This window comes from Ovis aries, chromosome 24 (assembly GCF_016772045.2).
Source record: "Ovis aries strain OAR_USU_Benz2616 breed Rambouillet chromosome 24, ARS-UI_Ramb_v3.0, whole genome shotgun sequence".
NCBI classification, from domain to species: Eukaryota; Metazoa; Chordata; class Mammalia; order Artiodactyla; family Bovidae; genus Ovis; species Ovis aries.
Genome location: NC_056077.1, coordinates 10,983,842 through 11,001,583, shown reverse-complemented (window position 1 = coordinate 11,001,583; position 17,742 = coordinate 10,983,842). Strand labels below are relative to the sequence as shown.

Here is a 17,742-nt window from a genome sequence, read left to right as displayed (position 1 = left end):
GGGAGCCAGGCCCTCTACCCGTCCATATCAGAGCCGCCACTGAGTTCCGTGCTCTTCCTCCTCTGCAGGAAAGAGGACAACAACGATGTCCACAGGCTCCAAACAGTTCACAAGCCAGAGAGTAAGGAGCATCAGCTAAGGACTTGCTAAATAAACAGTGTCTCGAGGTCAGTTCCCTGTGAGACGCTGTTCTAACTCCTAGCTCTTCTACTCCGGGGCCGCGCGGCCCAGAAAAATACACGCCCGGCGAGCATCCATTTGAACCGCACGCCCACCCCCAATCGGTTCCCAAGACCGCTGCTTCCGGGAGCCGCGCGGCCCCTCCACTGGCTCCGCCCCGCGGCCGCAGCCAGGCAAGGACCGCGCGCCAGCTTCGGGGGCGGCCCCGGAGGCCGGGGCCGAGGATCGCCGCCTCCCGGTGCCGCCGCCGCCGCCCGGCCCGACGTGGCGCCGCCACCGCCCCCGGCGCCGACGCTCGCGGGCGCAGCCAATGGCGGCGTCTCCCGGGCGGCGGGCGCGGCCTCCGGCCGCCAGAGGGCGCCGCGCGGAGGCCGAGGAGCCGCCGCCACCAGCGCCGCCGCTGCCGCCGCCGGGTCGCCGCGGAGGGAAGCTACGAGCGAGCGCCCAGGCCGCCGCCGCCGCCGCCGCCGCCGCCGCCGCCGCCACCGCCACCGTCGCCTGCTCACCGCGCGCCGCTGCCCGCCCGCCGGCGCGGCCGTCCCCGCAGGTAGGTGCGCGCCGCCCGCCCGCCGGCCCGCGCGCCGCCCGGCCCCCGCCCGCCGCCGCCTCGTGCTCGCGCGCGGCCGGTAACGGACACGGGCGGGGGAGGGGCGCGCTCTCGGCCGCCCCGCGGCGGAACGGCGGCCCCGGGGGCGCGGGGCTCGGCCACAAAGGGCGCGCGGCCCCGGCGCAGGGGCGGCCCAAGCGCGCGCCGCCGCCTGGGCCCCCGCGGGCGCGCCGACGGGGGCGGGCGGGTCCCGGTGCCTCCCTCCCTGGGGGGCGGCGGGGGGGGCGCGTCTCCGCCAAGTGGGGCGCAGGGGCGCCGCCGCGCGCCCCATTCCCGCATGCGTTTCGGCTGACAAAACACCCCGTCTCTGGTTAACTAAAAAAATATATATATGTATATATTTTCCCGTACTATTTTTGTCTGTTTGGTGATCGAGGACCCCCACCCCCCACCAATCCAGTACCTTGGTTTTGGGGGCGGGAAAGATGTTCGCGGGGCGCCTGGCTCGTTAATTTCGGGTCACTCTCTCCGCCCCTCCCACCTCCCCGTTATTTATTTTTTTGTTTTGCACGGAGCTCACGTCTAGGACGTGCACGAATGGTTTCCTGTCTTTATTGTGGACACCGAGACGGCCCGGGCTGGAGGTTTCTCGTCCCCACCCTTAAAGAATGAAGACCTGTCAGTTCCCATTAGCGTGAATTTCCTGTCGGGGACGGTCACTGCAGGGGTGTGGTCCAGCTGGAAAGCTCTGGCTGGTCCCGAGAGGTCGCGCCTGCACCCTGATTGGGTGAAATTTTCGGGACTTGGGTCTTTCCCCCCAACCCCGTCCTCCGATACGTAGTTAGGTATTTTAAAGGCCAACCTCCGCCTGAAGTTCGTGTGAGCTGCCTCCGGAAGGTGGCCGCTGACCGCCGGAGCGGTTGCAATGTGGCTTGACCTACTAGAGATTCCCTCTTCGGTGAAAGAAACACACCTGATTCTAAATCACTTAGGAGAAAACAGTAAAGCACCCCCATTCGTCATTTTTTTCCTGCTTAAATCATACAGGTTGAGATGATGTTTCGAACATACTGGGTTAACTTAAATACATTCTTAATGTCACTGGTTTCATTTTGCTCTCTCTTAACATGGCTACTTGAAAATTTAAAATTAGATATGTGACTGGCATTATATTTCTATTGGACAGCGTTCAGCCAGAGCTTCGGAAGGGGGCAGGGGTGATTAGGAGCCTGTGCCATCTGCTTATTTTTTTCTGATTCTGTGATGGCATGTGGCCTCCTTCTCTACTAGGCTCTCAAGGAATCCCCTGCCTCTTCCCTCTCACCCTCAGCTGGACTGCCCAGCTGATTGCCTAATGAGGATCTTGTCCTAATTTGCAGAATAATTCAAATTAGTGGAGGGAATTTTCTTTGCTGAAAAAACGGTTTCCGTCTGCTGTCTACAGGAGTCTGCAGATAGTTTCACTCAGAATCAGACCTTGAGCTATCGAAGCTGAATATTTTTTTGGGGGGTGGGGTGTATGTTTGTGTGTGTGTGTGTAATGCAAAGCACATGTTGATTTTCAGGTCCTCTGACACCTAAACGCCTTCCTTCAAGTTCTTTCTTGGGTGCTTATCACACCGAGCTACACTCTTTTCCCTTCCCACTTGTTAGATACTGTTAGTTTTTACCAGTACAAGTGGTGGTTGTCAATGATACTGTCCCCTAATTCTTCATTTTGACCAACTGTAAAGCTTGTCAGTTTGGGAGGGTTAAATCAATGTTAAGTAGGAGAGAATCAATTAGTATAGAATCTCAAGTCCAGTAATGGTGACAGTGACTCTTGGAGACTCATGCCAGTAAAGGACAAGGTGGAACAGAAGGTGTCTGTATTCTTTGCCTTGGTTACTCTAGAATGACTTTCAAGAGAAAGTATAATGTGGGGAAATTTGATTTCCAGATAATATCTTGAAGTGTGTGTGTGTTAGTGAAAATACTTTTTCTCCAGAATCAGGATTGAAAGTGAAATTTGTGTTTTCTAAAGTGTGAAATGTTTACAAATCATCAGAAAAACTTTAGATAGTATTTTTCGGGTGGAGAAATAAGAAAATGTTCATCCAGAAGTTTAAAATGTATACTTGTTCCAAATGTCAGTTTAAAAAATTTAATTCACATACACACACACAATAGAAGCATATTAAGTGAGGTGAAAATTTCCTTTGATGCAAAGAAACAGGGTCATTTATCCTTACCAGGTCTTGCCCAAATAAGTTTGCTTTTTAATTTTGTTATGAGTTTAGCGATGTGTTGTTTTTAGTTAACTAATTACTATTAATTTCACATACTGTGACGCCTTGGGAACCAGATAATACAGTAAAAGGCAGAAATTTTTCTGTTGCACAAATGAGAAAGTGGAACCTTTGTATTTTATTAGAATATGTGAGTCTGGAGCAGGGTAGTAATCTGGCAGTTCAGCACACCTCTGTAGTCCTGGGCATGCCACTGACCCAGGGCCTGGGTGCCCCTGGGCAAGCTGTCTGCAAGATTTTTTGTCTTTCTTGTCCATTCCTCCCATACAGGATTCCTGTGTCAGGCAAGATGTTCCCAGGGCCTTAGGAGGCCTGGGCCCTGGAAGGGCCACCTGGCACATGTTATATCTGAGAGATCTGAGAGCAAGTTCAAAGTGAACAGCTGGGGGGGTGGGGTGGGAGAGGGGTTAGGGGAGGAGTAAAAGTGTGAAATTGCCTCCCTGATGTTGCTTAGTGCAGCCTTCATCTTGGGGCTTTCATTTTCAGTAGAAGGGGCAAACTGCCTCATAAGTGTATCCAGGAGGAGATTTCCCTGTTCCAAGAAGGTGCCAGAACATCTATAATGACGGTTCCCTCCCTGGGTTTGTGGTCTCTGTGGGATGTAATGTGTCCACCCGCTTCTGTAAGTGTTGCAAGCCGGGATGACAGGGAACAGTTACTTTAGCTACTTTGTGTGTTGTTTGGGCCCTGACCCAGAGAGGCTTGAGTCTGAGGACTGCATTGACTACAAGCTGATGATTATAATTTTTCACTTGCAGCTTAGGAATGCCTTTTAAGGCAAAAATTCAGGCACTGTGCTGCACATACCCTGGGGCACCTTCTCTGGTCCTGTGTGAGGATGTCTTGGAAGTACGGCTGTTTAATAACATTTACTCCTCTTTCTAAACACATGATGTCGTGGGCGGAGCGTATTTCCACTCGCCACTTGGCCCTGGAGTGCTGTCCTAAAATTCCCTGTGTCCACACCATCGACCCCCTCTGCTTCTCTGAGTTGCTTTAAATTTCATCCCTTGCCGACGTCACCCTGTATGCCTGAGTGTGCAGAGGGCTGTATTTATTCGGTTCCTCTTGAGTGGCACTGAAGTGCCCACCTGTCTGTGGCAGCTGCATGTGTCTTTCAGAGCCCAGCCCCGGAGCCCTCAGAGCCACGCTGGCCCTCCTGGCAGAGCTCCTCGGATGGGAATTCAGGCCCGGGGCCAGCCCGGGCGGCTGGGCCGCTTTCTGGCTGGGCCGCTTTCTGGCTGTGCGATAGTGGCCCGGCCGCATCACCTCTCTGTGCTTCAGCTTCTTCTCAGTACCTGCCTCTCAGAATTCTTAGGATTGATGATTTCACCCTCATAAAGCACTTGGAACAATGCCTGGCATCCAGCCAGAGTCGTCAGTGATGGCTGTGATTTTTGCCTCTGCCATATATTGTAGTCACATTTCGCTTCCTTGGTGTCTTCTGATAATGGACACTGGTTCCCAAAGTTACCATGAAAGGCCAGAATTTCACAGTTTCACATTTCATGGTTTAGTTATAGCTTTGTGCTAGGCTTCGACTAGTGGGTGTCACCTCACAGGCACAGAATAAATATATAAGGAATTATACCGGAGAGCCAGGGTGCCTTGCCTTCTGTGAAGCTTCAGGGTGAGTAAGGAACTTAAAGTCAGCTGCTTCCAGAGAGGTGATGTATGTTCCTGTTTACAGTTCAGCTAATTCATGAATTGTCGTTGGTCAGTGGCTCCCTCGTGTCCGACTCTTCTGGCCCCCTGGACTGCAGCACTCCAGGCTCCCGTCCTCCACCATCTCCCAGGGTTTGCTCAGACTCTGTAATTGAGTTTCTCGCTGATTTTGTTTATTTATTTTTACAGTTCAAAGCTCCCCCCCTCACCCTCCCACCACTTCCTTTCCGTTTAAGGAGAAGAGGGTGTGGCTGACTGGCTTTTCCCCTGTTGGTGATGTGTGAACTCCTTCAGGAGTGACTTAGGGGTTCAGGTTTTTCCTCTGTTGGTCCGGTTGATTCCCACCCTGTTGATTCACTCCCTTGTTTGCTCCCTAAGGACGTGGGGTCCCCGTCAGCCAGCCCCACTGGCGTCCGGTCACTTCCTCTTTGGCCCCGTCCTTTGGTTTCTCACGCCTGCCTTGACTGAACCGCTGTCCCGGGGACTTTGAATGGAGTGTCCTCTTTACACTTGGCCACTTCATTCATTCTTCGCTCAGGTTGTCATTGACCTGGACCCAGGGAGTGTGAGGTGATCGCATCCAAGAAAGACAGGGGGTGTCCTGGCAGGGAGTGATGAGGGCGACAGCCTCTAAAGCTGACCCTGAAGCCCAGATTCAGGGCTGAGAGGAGCCAGCTCAGGGCAGATCTGAGAAGGGTGTCGTGGGCAGAGGGAACTGCATGCATGAGCTCCCGGAAGCGTGGAGCCCTTGACTCACCCCAGGGACCCACAGGAAGAGGAACAGCGTGACCCGGGCCGGGTGAGGGCGGCGTCTCCGTCAGGAGTCTAGATTTGGTTCTGGGTGCTGAGGGGACGCCAGCAGAGGAGTTTAAGCAGGACTGTAATACCCAACTTGTGTTTTTAAAGAGCATTCCTTTCAGTGTAGTGTAGGGACGGGGTGGGGGAGGGGCAGTGGTGAGCTCGGGGGCCCAGAGCAGAGGTTGGTGGGGAGGGAATTGCGACACCCCCCGTGACTGGGACCGGGGTGGCACAGGAGGCCTGACACGCTCAGATTTGGGGTGCCCGGCATGTATTTTTGACAGTGTCACCGACAGATGCTTTGTGGGTAGATTAGTTGGATGTGGTGAGAGAAAGGTTTCTGGTTTGAGCAGTTGGCCAGGAGGTGATTTCAGTACTGAGAAGGGCAGAGTTAGGCTTGAGAGGAGGAGGGTATAACATTAGGGGCCTTCCAGTTAGACATGCTGAGTAAAGGTCACACACTGGCCCAGAATTTTCTATGGGTCTTACACATGTCAGTGTAGGATAGATAGCCTTTTTGTAAATGGCATTTGGACAACTAGTAGCTATTTGAGAGGGAATATGTATGTGTGTGTGTGTATATATATATCACTCCTTAGAGTAAACTGGTGGATCCGGTTTAAGGAAAAGAAAATATATTTTTTTAATGAATCCGTGAGACTACTAGACGAAAACATGGAGAGTTATTTCGTAATCTCAGAGTGGTGCAGGCATTCCTTTCTTTCTTTAAATCATTTTACTTCTTTATTTATTTTGTCAGTGCTGGGTTTTCGCTGCTGCTAGGGCTCTTCTCTAGTTGCAGCGAGCAGGGGCGACGCTGGTTGCGGGGCATGGCCTTCTCGTTGCGGTGGCTTCTTTTGTTGCAGAGCCTGGGCTCGAAGGTGTGCGGGCTTCAATAACTGTGGCATGTGGGCTCAGTAGTTGTGGCACACGGGCTTAGTTGTTCCGTGGCCTGTGGGATCTTCCCAGATCAGGGACCAAACCCTTGTCGCCTGCCTGACAGGCATTCTTAACTACTGAGCTGTCAGGGGAAGCCCAGGCATTTCTGAGTATGTCAAAATCCAGAAGCCATAAAAGAAAGTATTGAGCTACTTAAAAATAAGACTTTTGCTGTCAAAAAGTACTATAACCAACATCAAAAGTTTGACATCACGTTGGGGAAAATAATAATAACATCACAAAGAACTGCTTTCCTCAACACATAAAGAACTTCCATGAATCAAAACAGCTCAGCCTGGAAGAAAAATGCACGAAGGAAATGAAACAGCAGTTCACAGAAAAGGAAGTACAGACGGCTCTTAAATCTTAAAAGATGTTCAGCCTCACTGACGATAGGAAGACTAAAACAAACAAAGCCCCAGCCACAGTTGTCACACTGTCATCTCCCTGATGGCAGTGGAAACGTCCAGTAATTTCTTGTGCACTGGTGATGGGTAGGGTCATTTGGTAAAACTCGGCAGTAGTTGGCAAAATAAAGAAATACATCTACCCTTCATTCTTTGGAAATTCTTTGAAGATATGTGCATATGAAATGTCCTGTGTACCTGGTGAACTTTTAAAGACTGGAAACAACCACAGTGTCCTAGGGGCCTGGTCACGTTCCGGTGCAGCCGTATCACGGAGCCCGCTGCAGGGCTGTTCACACAGCTTGATGTGTGCTGACGTGGACTGACCTTCAAGACGAGGTGCCAAGTCAAGAAAAGTAAGGTGCAGACACATGTTAGGAGCCCTGGTTTGTATAAAAAATAGCGTATCCACAGGATATGTTTAACTTTTTATTTTGAAATAATTACATACTCAGAGGACACTGCGAAAGTCATATATTGACTCCCACAAACCCTTCGTCTGCTTCCCCCAGTTGTGCCGTCTTGCCTACCTGAAGTGCCGTAGCCAAGCCCGGAAACTGACACCTGTATGACGCTGTTAACCAGACTACAGACCTTACTCAGCTCTTCATTCACGTGTGTGTGTGTTTCTGGGCAGTTTTATCCCACGTGTAGATTCAGGTAACCACCTCTGTAGTCCAGGCACAGCTTTGTTCACAGAGTGTCTTTGTCAGGATGCCTAACAGATCTGTGTCAATGATGTTCCATTGATTGATTGCCCTCAGAGGGCACCCAAGCGGCTGAATGATCGGGCTGTGAAGGCGACGTTCCTTTTCACTCTCATGGTATTTTAAAGCCCTGCTTTCTGAACAGTGGGTGGCATCTGGACATCCAAGTAGAACTACCAGGTAGAAGGTTATCTGCGAGCTCTGCTAGGGGATGGACACGGGGCATTGTCGGGCCCTCGAGAATGTTTCACATCTGGGTGGGGCAGGGGGTTCCCAAGGGGAGAGGGTTGGGGGACACAGGGAGAGGGGTTCTGGTGCCCCCAGGGCCCTCACGTTTAGAGGTCAGCTGGAGGTGAAGCCCCCCGCCCCCGCACTTTGAGGAGGGAAGAGACTCCTGTCATGTGCTGCTGAATTTGAAGAGAAATGGTTGTTGGATTAACTTTATCAAGTTCTCCTTCACTTTAAAACTGAGGCAGGGTTCTGTTGACTGGATCCCGAAATAAGATGGTGTGGAAAGCCTTTATTGTTTTATTTTAAAGTGAGATGTTGGGGGAGGCTTCATTTCACAGGTAAAACTAACTATGGTGGGAAAAAGGCTGAACAGTGATTGCCCTGGGTGCAGGGTAGGGGAAGACTGGCTGGAGAAGGGGCCCGAGGGAACTTCCTGGAGTAAAGGCAGTGGCGTGTCTCAAGACCAGGGTCTGGGTTACACAAATGTATCATTTGTCAAAACCTGCCTTAACGTATTTGCATTTTACCTTAAAAACTGCAAACAGCTGTTGAACTCCACATTATGCTGAGGTGTTTCGCGTTGAGTTATAATTGATGTCTGCCGCTCACTTTGCAGTTTACAAAATTGTGTTGGTGGATGGACGGAGGGTGGGCAGCCGTCATTAAGGATGGGCAGATGTAATACATATACCAAAATATTCATTGTAAGATATAGGTAGTATAGAGGTATATGAATTCATGGTAAAAAAAAAATTTGTGTGTGTGTGTGTGTATAAAACTTTTCATAACAAAATTTAGGGGAGAATTCTACAGAACACGGAACGCTGTGTCATATGATATTTAAATGTCACCTCATGCTCTGTTCCCCGATTTTTAAACACGTGAAAGTGGCATGGCGTTGCCTGCTGTTAAGAATCTACATCTTACTTTCTCTTAATCACTTGCTTGAGTCGTCAGCTCTTTCTCTGCTGCCCTTTGTCCTTAAGAGGCCAGGGTTCAAGGTTTTTGAGCACTTCCTGGGGAAGCAGCTCTAAGGCTCTTATCTTGGCGGATTATCCTAACCCCAGAGTCCCTTCTGAGTCCACAGATTTGCTTTTTTTGTTGTTGTTACATAAATGAGCTCGTTTATTATAGGCTAGGCAACGTTGTCAAATGGTGGTGCTTCTCCTGGTCCTTCAGTTCCTTCGGGCTTCTTTCTGATGTAGCCTTGACTGTGACGGCAGAGGTGGGGGTGAAGGTCTAGGCGCTACCAGCTGCTGTTCTCACACAGGAACCTCAGTGCCAAGTGCCCATGGCTCGTCTCTTCTTCTTGCTTTTGCTGCAGAAGGAGCAGATGTGCTTGGCATGCTGGCTGGTTTCAGTTTTCCTCACCATTTTCCTGGGGGAGGCATCATAACAGGTCCCATGTTTGCCCATGATTCTGACCTCCTTGGTGCATTTCGCCAGGTGGCCGCCACCTAGGTCCGAGCCCAAGAGCCAGATTTACTTTTCAAGTGAACCTCAAACTAATTCCACAGCTCGCCAGGCAAGGGTGGGGAGAGGCCCATGGTTCACTGAAGGAGAGGAGAGGCTTCTTGCCTGCAGCTTCTTTTCTTCCATCCCAGTCACTCTGGCCTGACCACCCTGGGCCTCCAAGTGCAGCCCTGGGTGCCTTGAGCTCCAAGGTTCTGACTCGGCCTTAAGTTAAAGGAGAGAAAACTCGAGTGGCCCCGGAAGGGCTCAGAAGCCACATAGGCTTCTTTGAATACTTTCTTTTTCCAGTGGTCATTTATTCACAAGATTAAAAAAAAATTTTTTTTTAAAGGTTTGCTGTGAAGAGACTCTGTCTTACCCTCTCCCAGCCCCCAGGTTTCTCTCACTGCTGTTGCTTCTGTGAATCCATCTGGAGCTATCTTGTGTATGGCTCGTGCTCAGTGGCCTCAGTCGTGTCCGACTCTTCGTGACCCCATGGACTGTAGCCCGCCAGGCTCCTCTGTCCATGGCGTTTCCCAGGCAAGGATACTGAAGTGGGTTGCTATTTCCTTCTCCAGGGGATCTTCCCGACCCAGGGATTACACCCATGTTTCTGGCATTGCAGGTGGATTCTTTACAGCTAAGCTACCAGGGAAGCATGAAGGTTGTTGAGGATGTAGAGTAAAAGTTCTCATCCCAAGGAAAAAAAAAAGTGTTTATATTCTTTCAATTTTGTGTTTATATGAAGTGATGGATGTTCGCTAAGCCTGTTATGGTGATCATTTCGTGAGGTTTTTATGTCGATCATTGTGTTTTACACCTTACCCTTACACAGTGCTGTATTCAATAAAACTGAAAGGGGGAAGAAAAGAAAAAAGCCTCAGCACCAGTTCCCAGGTTTCAGGGCACTCCAGCCTCCATCCCACGCTACACTTGGAAAACCTTGCACAACACATGGTGAGCAGTAATGAAACTAAAGCAGTTCCACTGTGTATACTTGAAACATGGGTGCAGATCCATGGTTTTCGTGACACGATGTCCTCTTAGAATTGACTCTCAGGAGTCCTCGTCCAAGGGTGACTGTGTGGACCCCCCAACCCCTTCCCACCCCACTGGGGAGCATCTAACAATATCTGGAGATACTGGTGTGCCGCATCTGAGGGGAGGAGTACTGCTGGGACTTAGTGGACAGAGGGCAGGAAGCTGCTAGCATCCCACGGCACACAGGACAGCTCTTCACGCTAGAGCTTGTTGTTGTTATTTAGTCTCTAAGTCTCGTCAGACTCTTTGCGACCCTGTCCTTCACTATCTCCCAGAGTTTGCTCAAATTCATGTCTGTTGAGTTGGTGATGCCATCTAACCATCTCATCCTCTTTCATCCTCTTCTCCTTTTGCCTTCAATCTTTCCCAGCATCAGGGTCTTTCCCAACGAGTCAGCTCTTCACATCCGACCAGAGTAGTGGAGCTTCAGCGTCAGCATCAGTCCCACCCGTGAATATTCAGGGTTGATTTCCTTTAGGATTGATTGGTTTGATCTCCTTGTAGTCCAGAGGACTCGCAAGAGTCTTCTCCAACACCACAGTTCAAAGGCATCAATTCTTCGGTGCTCAGCCTTCTTTATGGTCCAACTCTCACATCTATGCATGACTACTAGAAAATCATCGCTTTGACTATACGGAACTTTGTAGGCAAAGTGATGTTTCTGCTTTTTAATATGCTCTATGGCTCTGTCACAGCTTGCCTCCCCGAATGGCTGAGACTGAGTGACCCTAGTTTAGGACACTGAGAGGTGACGTTTTATCCCGTTTCTTTTCTCTGTGGTTCTCCTGTAGCTTTCTGGAAAATACTGCATGAACAATGGCCAGTCAGGGTAAATACCCCCGGTGTTGACATCAACCTGAGTTACAGTTAAGGTAAACCCTTACCATCTAGAAAATTTCAATTAAAGTAACTTCACTTAGATCCTCATTCTATCAGTTGTATCAACAAGGATTGTTTCAAAAGTCTGTGTAACAAAGCACGGATCAGGCTTAGACTGCTCACAAGGAAGTCAAAATCCCTTGGAGGCAAGCGGATATGAAACCTTTTTGCTCCTGGAAGGTTTCCAGAAGCAAAACAAGGCCAGGACTGTTCTCACGGCTGCTTCCGCGTGCGTAGAGACAGGCCAGAAACGAAACCTGCAGTTGAAGGAGGAGGGTAGATGAGAGGGGGAGAGAGAGGTAACTTGTGCGTGGGGATTGTTTAGGAGGCGCCTGCCGAATCTGCCCGGTGGTTCAATGTGGAGCAGGCAGAATGTGGACACCCTCTGCTCAAGGCGCACGAGACAGCGGGGACCACTGACCCAGCTCAGGTGGTGTCCTCGGCCTCAAAGACCCTAGTCAAGCCGGAGGATATGGATGCGTCCGCAGTTAATTGTGCGACATGACCTTGATCCTGAGTGTTTTAATTGGGGTCCAGGAGCCCCGTGCCTTGTGTAACTTGTTGCCTGTTTCTTTCCAGATTTCTCGTTTAGAAAGTGGATGTGTGGGATAACATGTCCAGTGTGTCCGAGGAGAGAAGAAAAAGGCAGCAGAACATTAAAGAAGGACTACAGTTTATACAGTAAGGGCTCCCCGCACGCCTCTGTCTTCGCCACGTAGCACTCCCTTTTTGCTGTGGCTCTGGATGTAGGGGGGGGGTAGGAGCACTCCCTTTTTGCTGTGGCTCTGGATGTAGGGGGGGGTCGGACACTTTTAGTCCTATTCACCTGGGTTAGAAATCAGATATTTTTGTCCCAGCAATGCTTTCTGCTCCCGGAACATCAGTCCCTTTGTGTTCCGAGGTGGATCTTGCCGAATCCTGACTTATCTCCCAAAATGTTCGACGGAGGAATTTGAACCTAGTTTCACTCTGATGAGGGAAAGTCAACATCGGTCAGCACCCAGGCCTTTTGTGGCCACACTCCTTCTGTTGAGAAGCCCGGCCTCAACTGGCCTTCGGGACGCACGTCAGCGACAGGACCACAGCCCGGGTGGCCGTGTCCAGGCAGAAAGGCTTCTTTGTCCCTCCTGGGAAGGGGACATTCTTTCCCTCTGTTCTGCAGTGAATTGGAACAAGTAGAACTAGTGGTTCTGTACTATTTTAAAACTTTTTCGGCATTTGAAGAATTAGGCCCTCTGTTAGTAGAAGTAGGTTTGGAAGGTAAATGTTACCCTAAAGAAAATACAAAAGAATAGTTTTAGATTTTTTTTTTTTGTGACTGCAGTTATATGTGAATCATGCTCATAGAGGACAAGTAGGTCTTTCAAATGTGCTTTGAACCAGTGATGAGCTAATGAGAAGCCCAGTTTTAGGGTCACTCCTGGATGAACCAATCCTGACAGGGACCTGATCAGCAAAATTAACTGGTTTCTTCTCTTAGGTCACCGCTGTCGTATCCAGGATCACAGGAACAATATGCGGTAAGGAAAAGATCTGTTTGAAAGTAGCCTGTGAACTGTCACATGTAGCCTGGCTTGGCAAACCCCAGTGCGGCCCTCTGTTTTTGTGAATAAAGTTTTATTGGAACACAGCCATGCTCACTTGCTGGTGTGTTATCTGGCTGCTTTCATGGCATGGTTGAGAGAGACCGAATGGATCACAAAGCCTCAAATCCTTACTGTCTGGGTATTTACAGGAAAAGTTTGTCAACTCATGTAAATAAGACAAGGTTAGTTTCTTCTGGCATCCTTGGACAGTTGTATTTTCTTTCCTCTGTTAATGTCTTTTTGAAGTAATTTCTTTGAGTCCCTTGACAGTTACTTTTAGCCTTTCATTTCAGGAAGAATGAGAGGGACAGATTATGATTGAGAGGGACAGAGTATCTTCTGGTTTCTCTTTAGCAGAGAAATTGTCACAGTAAAAGGGTGACTTGGTAATCAAATGAAAGAGCTGGAGATGAATCTAGTTTGAGAGAAAGCCCAGTTGACTAGGCCTGGAACTAAAGATTGCCTCATCTCTGCATACCGTTAGTTCCCCGTGGCTTTGTGCCTCTGCGGGTTTTGGTGTTTCTGAACGTCATTCCTTTCTCTCTGCCTCCCTCCCTCTCTGTTCATTTCAGCCTCTTCCTTCCTTTTCTCCAAATAGACGTAGAACTGTAAAGTATGAGAGCTAGCAGTCATGTGGAGCAGTCCTTTGATTTTACAGACAGGTACTCAGGGCCCAGAGGGGGGAATCAGCCTGTCTCTCAAGTCACCTCAGTCGTTAAAGATTGATCTGGACAGTTTCCTTTGTCACTTTCATCAGCTTAGACGTGAATTCACGAAACGAGATGAAGAGCCGTATGTTTATGTGCCCCTTGATAGGAAAGGATTACTTATTTAATTTATTTTGGGAGCTGTACTGGGTCTTCATTGCGGTGCACAGACTCTCTAGTTGAGGTGCACAAGCTCAGTTGCTCCGAGGCATGTGGGATCTAGTTCCATGACCAGGGATCGAACTGCTGTCCCCTTCATTGGAAGGCAGTTTCTTAACCACTGGGCCAACAGGGAAGTCCCAGAAAGAGACTTCTAAAATCTTAAAGCAATGATAGCAATCCTGAAGGAAACTTAAAGAACTTTTGCCCCTACCAAAAGAACATGTGTACTAAAAGCAATAAAAAAAAGATTTGACATCCCCTGGAAGAAAATCTATGACCAACCTAGACAACATATTAAAAAGCAGCAACATTACTTTGCTGACACAGGTCCGTCTGGTCGAAGCTATGGTTTTTCCAGTAGTCTTGTATGGATGTGAGAGTTGGACCGTAAAGAAAGCTGAGCACCGAAGAATTGATGCTTTTGAACTGTGGTGTTGGAGAAGACTCTTGAGAGTCCCCTGGACTGTAAGGAGATCAAACCAGTCAGTCCTAAAGGAAATCAGTCCTGAATATTCATTGGAAGGACTGATGCTGAAGCTGAAACTCCAATACTTTGGCCACTTGATGCGAAGAGCTGACTCATTGGAAAAGACCCTGATGCTGGGAAAAATTGAAGGCAGGAGAAGGGGATGACAGAGGATGAGATGGTTGGATGGCATCACCGATTCTATGGACATGAGTTTGAGCAAGCTCTGGGAGTTGGTGATGGACAGGGAGGCCTGGCGTGCTGCAGTCCATGGGGTTACAAAGAGTCGGACACGACTGAGAGACTGAACTGAACTGAACCCCCTAAATCAGTAAGCCACCTGAACATTTACAAAAGAAGAAATACAAATGGTCCATTAAAATGTGGAGAAGTTCAAAAAAAAAAAAATGTGGAGAAGTTCAGCCTTGCTGGTAATCAGATATGCAAATAAGTAAAGGATACCATTTTTCCTCTAGAAATTGGTAGATTTTATGTGTGCGTGCTCACGCACATGTGTACACACGTTGGCAGGGGTGCATTCAAGCAAGCCACTATATGCATTCGTCGTTACTGCCTTTTTTCGAAAACAATTATAAATACCAGTTAGAAGCCTTAAAATGCTCATTCCACTTGTACGAATTTATCCTTGGCACAGAGCTGGCGATGTCAACAAAAATTGACAGGCTGCTTTTGAAGCACTTTTCTTAATTGATTTTTTTCTTGGAAAAAGCAAGCACGAGGAAACTCTAGCTGAGATAGTAGTGACCTGGCCTAGATTTCATAATTTCTTACAATAGTGCTTGTTGCTCTGTCAAATTATTTCCTCTGAAGTTTTAGATACAGAAATTAAAATTTGCTTGCACTCTGACTTGTTCCTTAAAGAGTTTCAAGGGGTAACATTCTTTTTATTTTTTTTAAGGTGTATTTACACGCTCTTGTGAGAAATCTTTTTAATGAAGGAAATGATGTTTATCGCGAACGTGATTGGAACCACTCCATAAGTCAGTATTCAGAAGCTTTGAGTATAGCTGATTATGCAAAGTCTGAAGAAATTTTAATCCCTAAAGAAATCATTGAAAAACTATATATAAATCGTATTGCTTGCTATTCCAATATGGTGAGTTGTGACTTGTAAAGCAGTGTTTCTGGAGAGAAAAAAGATTTTCAGTAACATAGTACATTAGCAAAAGTCAGCTTTCTAATTTCAGTTTATAGGAAAGATGTATTAGCTGCTTTAGAGAGGCCTCAAGCTTTGAAAAATCAATTTTGGCCAAATACTTATGAATTTTTAAAAATAAATTTTTAGATACTGGTCCTTGGAGATACCCTTTTGAGTGTGGCTTTGGGGGAGGGGGTATCTGCTCTTAAAAAAAAAAAAAAAAAGTCAGCCTAAAAAGATACAGGTATTCACAGGTGGGTGTATCAGTTGTCTCTGCTGACAGCTTGCTCCTTATGTTTCTCTTAGGAGTTATTTTTATTTTTTAATTTAAAAAAAGGAATAGTGAGCCTTCAAAAGAATTAATACAACCTGTTCACTTATCTAAACTTAAAAAGTAGTATTTTGATGTTCTTACAGTTTTCATATAGACATTTACACTTAGGGCCTCAACTATACCTGGACAGCTTTCTTTCTTGAAGATCTGGGGTCTTTTATGGCCAAAGGTCTGGGTGGTGGGTACGTAGGTAGCCATGATATTCTTTCTACTTTTCTGTATTTGAAATTTCATAATGAAAATAATTAAAAAAACAAAAACAAAACAAAAACCATTACCAATCCATTTTGAGAGGAGAATCTGAATTTGTTTGTGTTTGCATCATTGCAAGACATGAATTGATTGCTAACTTTATTTGGTCTCACTCACCAGGGTTTCCATGATAAAGTTTTAGAAGACTGTGATACAGTCCTCAGTTTAAATGCCAGTAACTACAAAGCTCTGTATCGGAAATCTAAGGCTCTAAGTGATTTAGGAAGATTCAGAGAGGCTTATGATGCTGTAGCAAAGTGCTCCTTGGCAGTGCCTCAGGTATGGTATTTATGTTCTAATTCATTTGTTTACATCCTAGCCATTTTATTGCTTCTATGTAGACGAATGGCATCAAAAAGTTATGTTTTCCAGCCAGCCGTCCACCTGCTGCAGCTGGGAATAAATGCCCATAAAGCAAGTGTCTTGACAAGGATAAATTAGAACTGCTTTGTCCCTTCACCTCTACGGTTAGTAAATATAACCCTCCATTAATTGTATATTCTGACTTTTTTTCAGGATGAACATGTAATAAAACTAACTCAAGAACTAGCTCAGAAACTGGGATTTAAAATAAGAAAAGCATATGTTAGAGCCGAGGTAAGCTGGAGTTCTCGCCATAAGTTATTTTCATTTTGTTTTGTAACTTGGAGTCAGTTCTGGTTTTAAATTAGCATCTTAATTTTCTTTCAGCTCTCACTAAAATCAGTTCCTGGGGATGGGGCTACAAAGGTAAGGTCATTACTCTTGTAAGAATCATAATTTTTAAAAAAGAAAAGAAGAAGTAGTAGCAGTTCTGCTTTTAATATTTTGGGGTTTTGTTTATTTTTGAGGCCTTTTGATTCCTCATACACCTAAGTGGCCAGAGCTTCCTGCCCTATGAAAAGAAAACAAACAGCTCCAGTCATATCTTTTACTCTCAATCAGCATTTCCTGAAGGCCCATGGAGCATTTTACAGGATGTTCATAGAAGTTAGGTGTTATTAGAAAATGTGGGTTGGGGCCACATACTAATTTTAGAAGTCACTGGGTTAAACACATATCTTTTTTAAGGATAAGTCTTCTTAGAGCTGTTAGGAGGTCGCTGTGAGTTGGGGAGGATGGAGTGGCTACACGGGTCCCTCTGGAACTGGAAGGCTCCTGAATATGCTTGGAGAAATACTAGGCCACATGAAATGAGTGGCAAGAGGCCCGCACTGTTTAATCCTACGTTATTACAAAGGTTGGGCTTCCCAGCCAGGTGGCCTGCCAGTGCAGGAGATGCAAAAGATGCAGGTTCAATCCCTGAGTCAGGAAGATCCTGAAAAGGAAATGGAACCCTACTGTGGTATTCTTGCCTGGGAAATTCCATGGACAGAGGAGCCTGGTTGGCTACAGTCCATGGGTCACAAAGAGGCAGACACGACTGGGCATACACTGGACTGGCCCACACGACTGAGTGTGCACTGGACTGGCCATCACAAAGGCTTACGCATTCTGTTTGTCTCTGTCTTAATTGGAAGGAGGTCAGATGTGAGAATTGGCATTGCTCTCTTAGAGCGAGTTTTATAGCTTGCTTTATAGTCTAGAATCCTGAAAATACTATGATCTATTATTTGGTTCAATTTCTAGGCTTTGAACTGTTCTGTGGAGGATATCGAGCCAGGTATGTTTGCACACACACGTCCTGTTAATCTGAAGTGCCACCCTTGGGGACTTCCCGGATGGTCCAGTGGTTAAAACTGCACGCTTCCAGGCAGAGAGTGTGGGTTTGACCCTGGTCAGGGAACTAAGATCCCACATGCCTCACTGCGCACCAAACAAAAAAGAAAAGTGCCAGCCTTAGATGTCATGTACGTTGTAGTGTTGTCAGTTAAGATTGCTGGGTCGTTAGTAGTATTAAAACAAGAGTAATTTCAGAAACCACCTCTGTGCCTCTGGCTGTGTCAGTAGTGACCGATGGTAC

The 17,742-nt window shown here is 47.5% G+C and overlaps 1 protein-coding gene and 1 pseudogene across 6 annotated transcripts in view; one reads left to right on the top strand and one right to left on the bottom strand.

Moving 5' to 3' along the window:
* The first annotated feature begins 553 nt into the window (after positions 1-553).
* ZC3H7A (zinc finger CCCH-type containing 7A) overlaps positions 554-17,742 on the top strand; it is a 37,821-nt gene continuing 20,632 nt past the window's right edge. The window contains exons 1-9 of one of the 6 annotated variants that reach the window (XM_060405980.1): positions 1,011-10,171; positions 11,047-11,127; positions 11,714-11,815; positions 12,615-12,654; positions 14,975-15,172; positions 15,921-16,079; positions 16,317-16,397; positions 16,491-16,529; positions 17,409-17,442. In XM_060405980.1, the coding sequence (XP_060261963.1) occupies positions 11,748-11,815; positions 12,615-12,654; positions 14,975-15,172; positions 15,921-16,079; positions 16,317-16,397; positions 16,491-16,529; positions 17,409-17,442 (619 nt within the window). In that variant the 5' untranslated portion in view covers positions 1,011-10,171; positions 11,047-11,127; positions 11,714-11,747. Of the gene's footprint in view, positions 728-1,010; positions 10,172-11,046; positions 11,128-11,395; positions 11,629-11,713; positions 11,816-12,614; positions 12,655-14,974; positions 15,173-15,920; positions 16,080-16,316; positions 16,398-16,490; positions 16,530-17,408; positions 17,443-17,742 lie in introns of those variants that run through there. The other 5 variants (XM_015104082.4, XM_060405981.1, XM_060405979.1 and 2 more) reach the window with 5 other exon arrangements.
* LOC121817915 (60S ribosomal protein L37a-like) lies at positions 8,891-10,170 on the bottom strand (annotated as a pseudogene).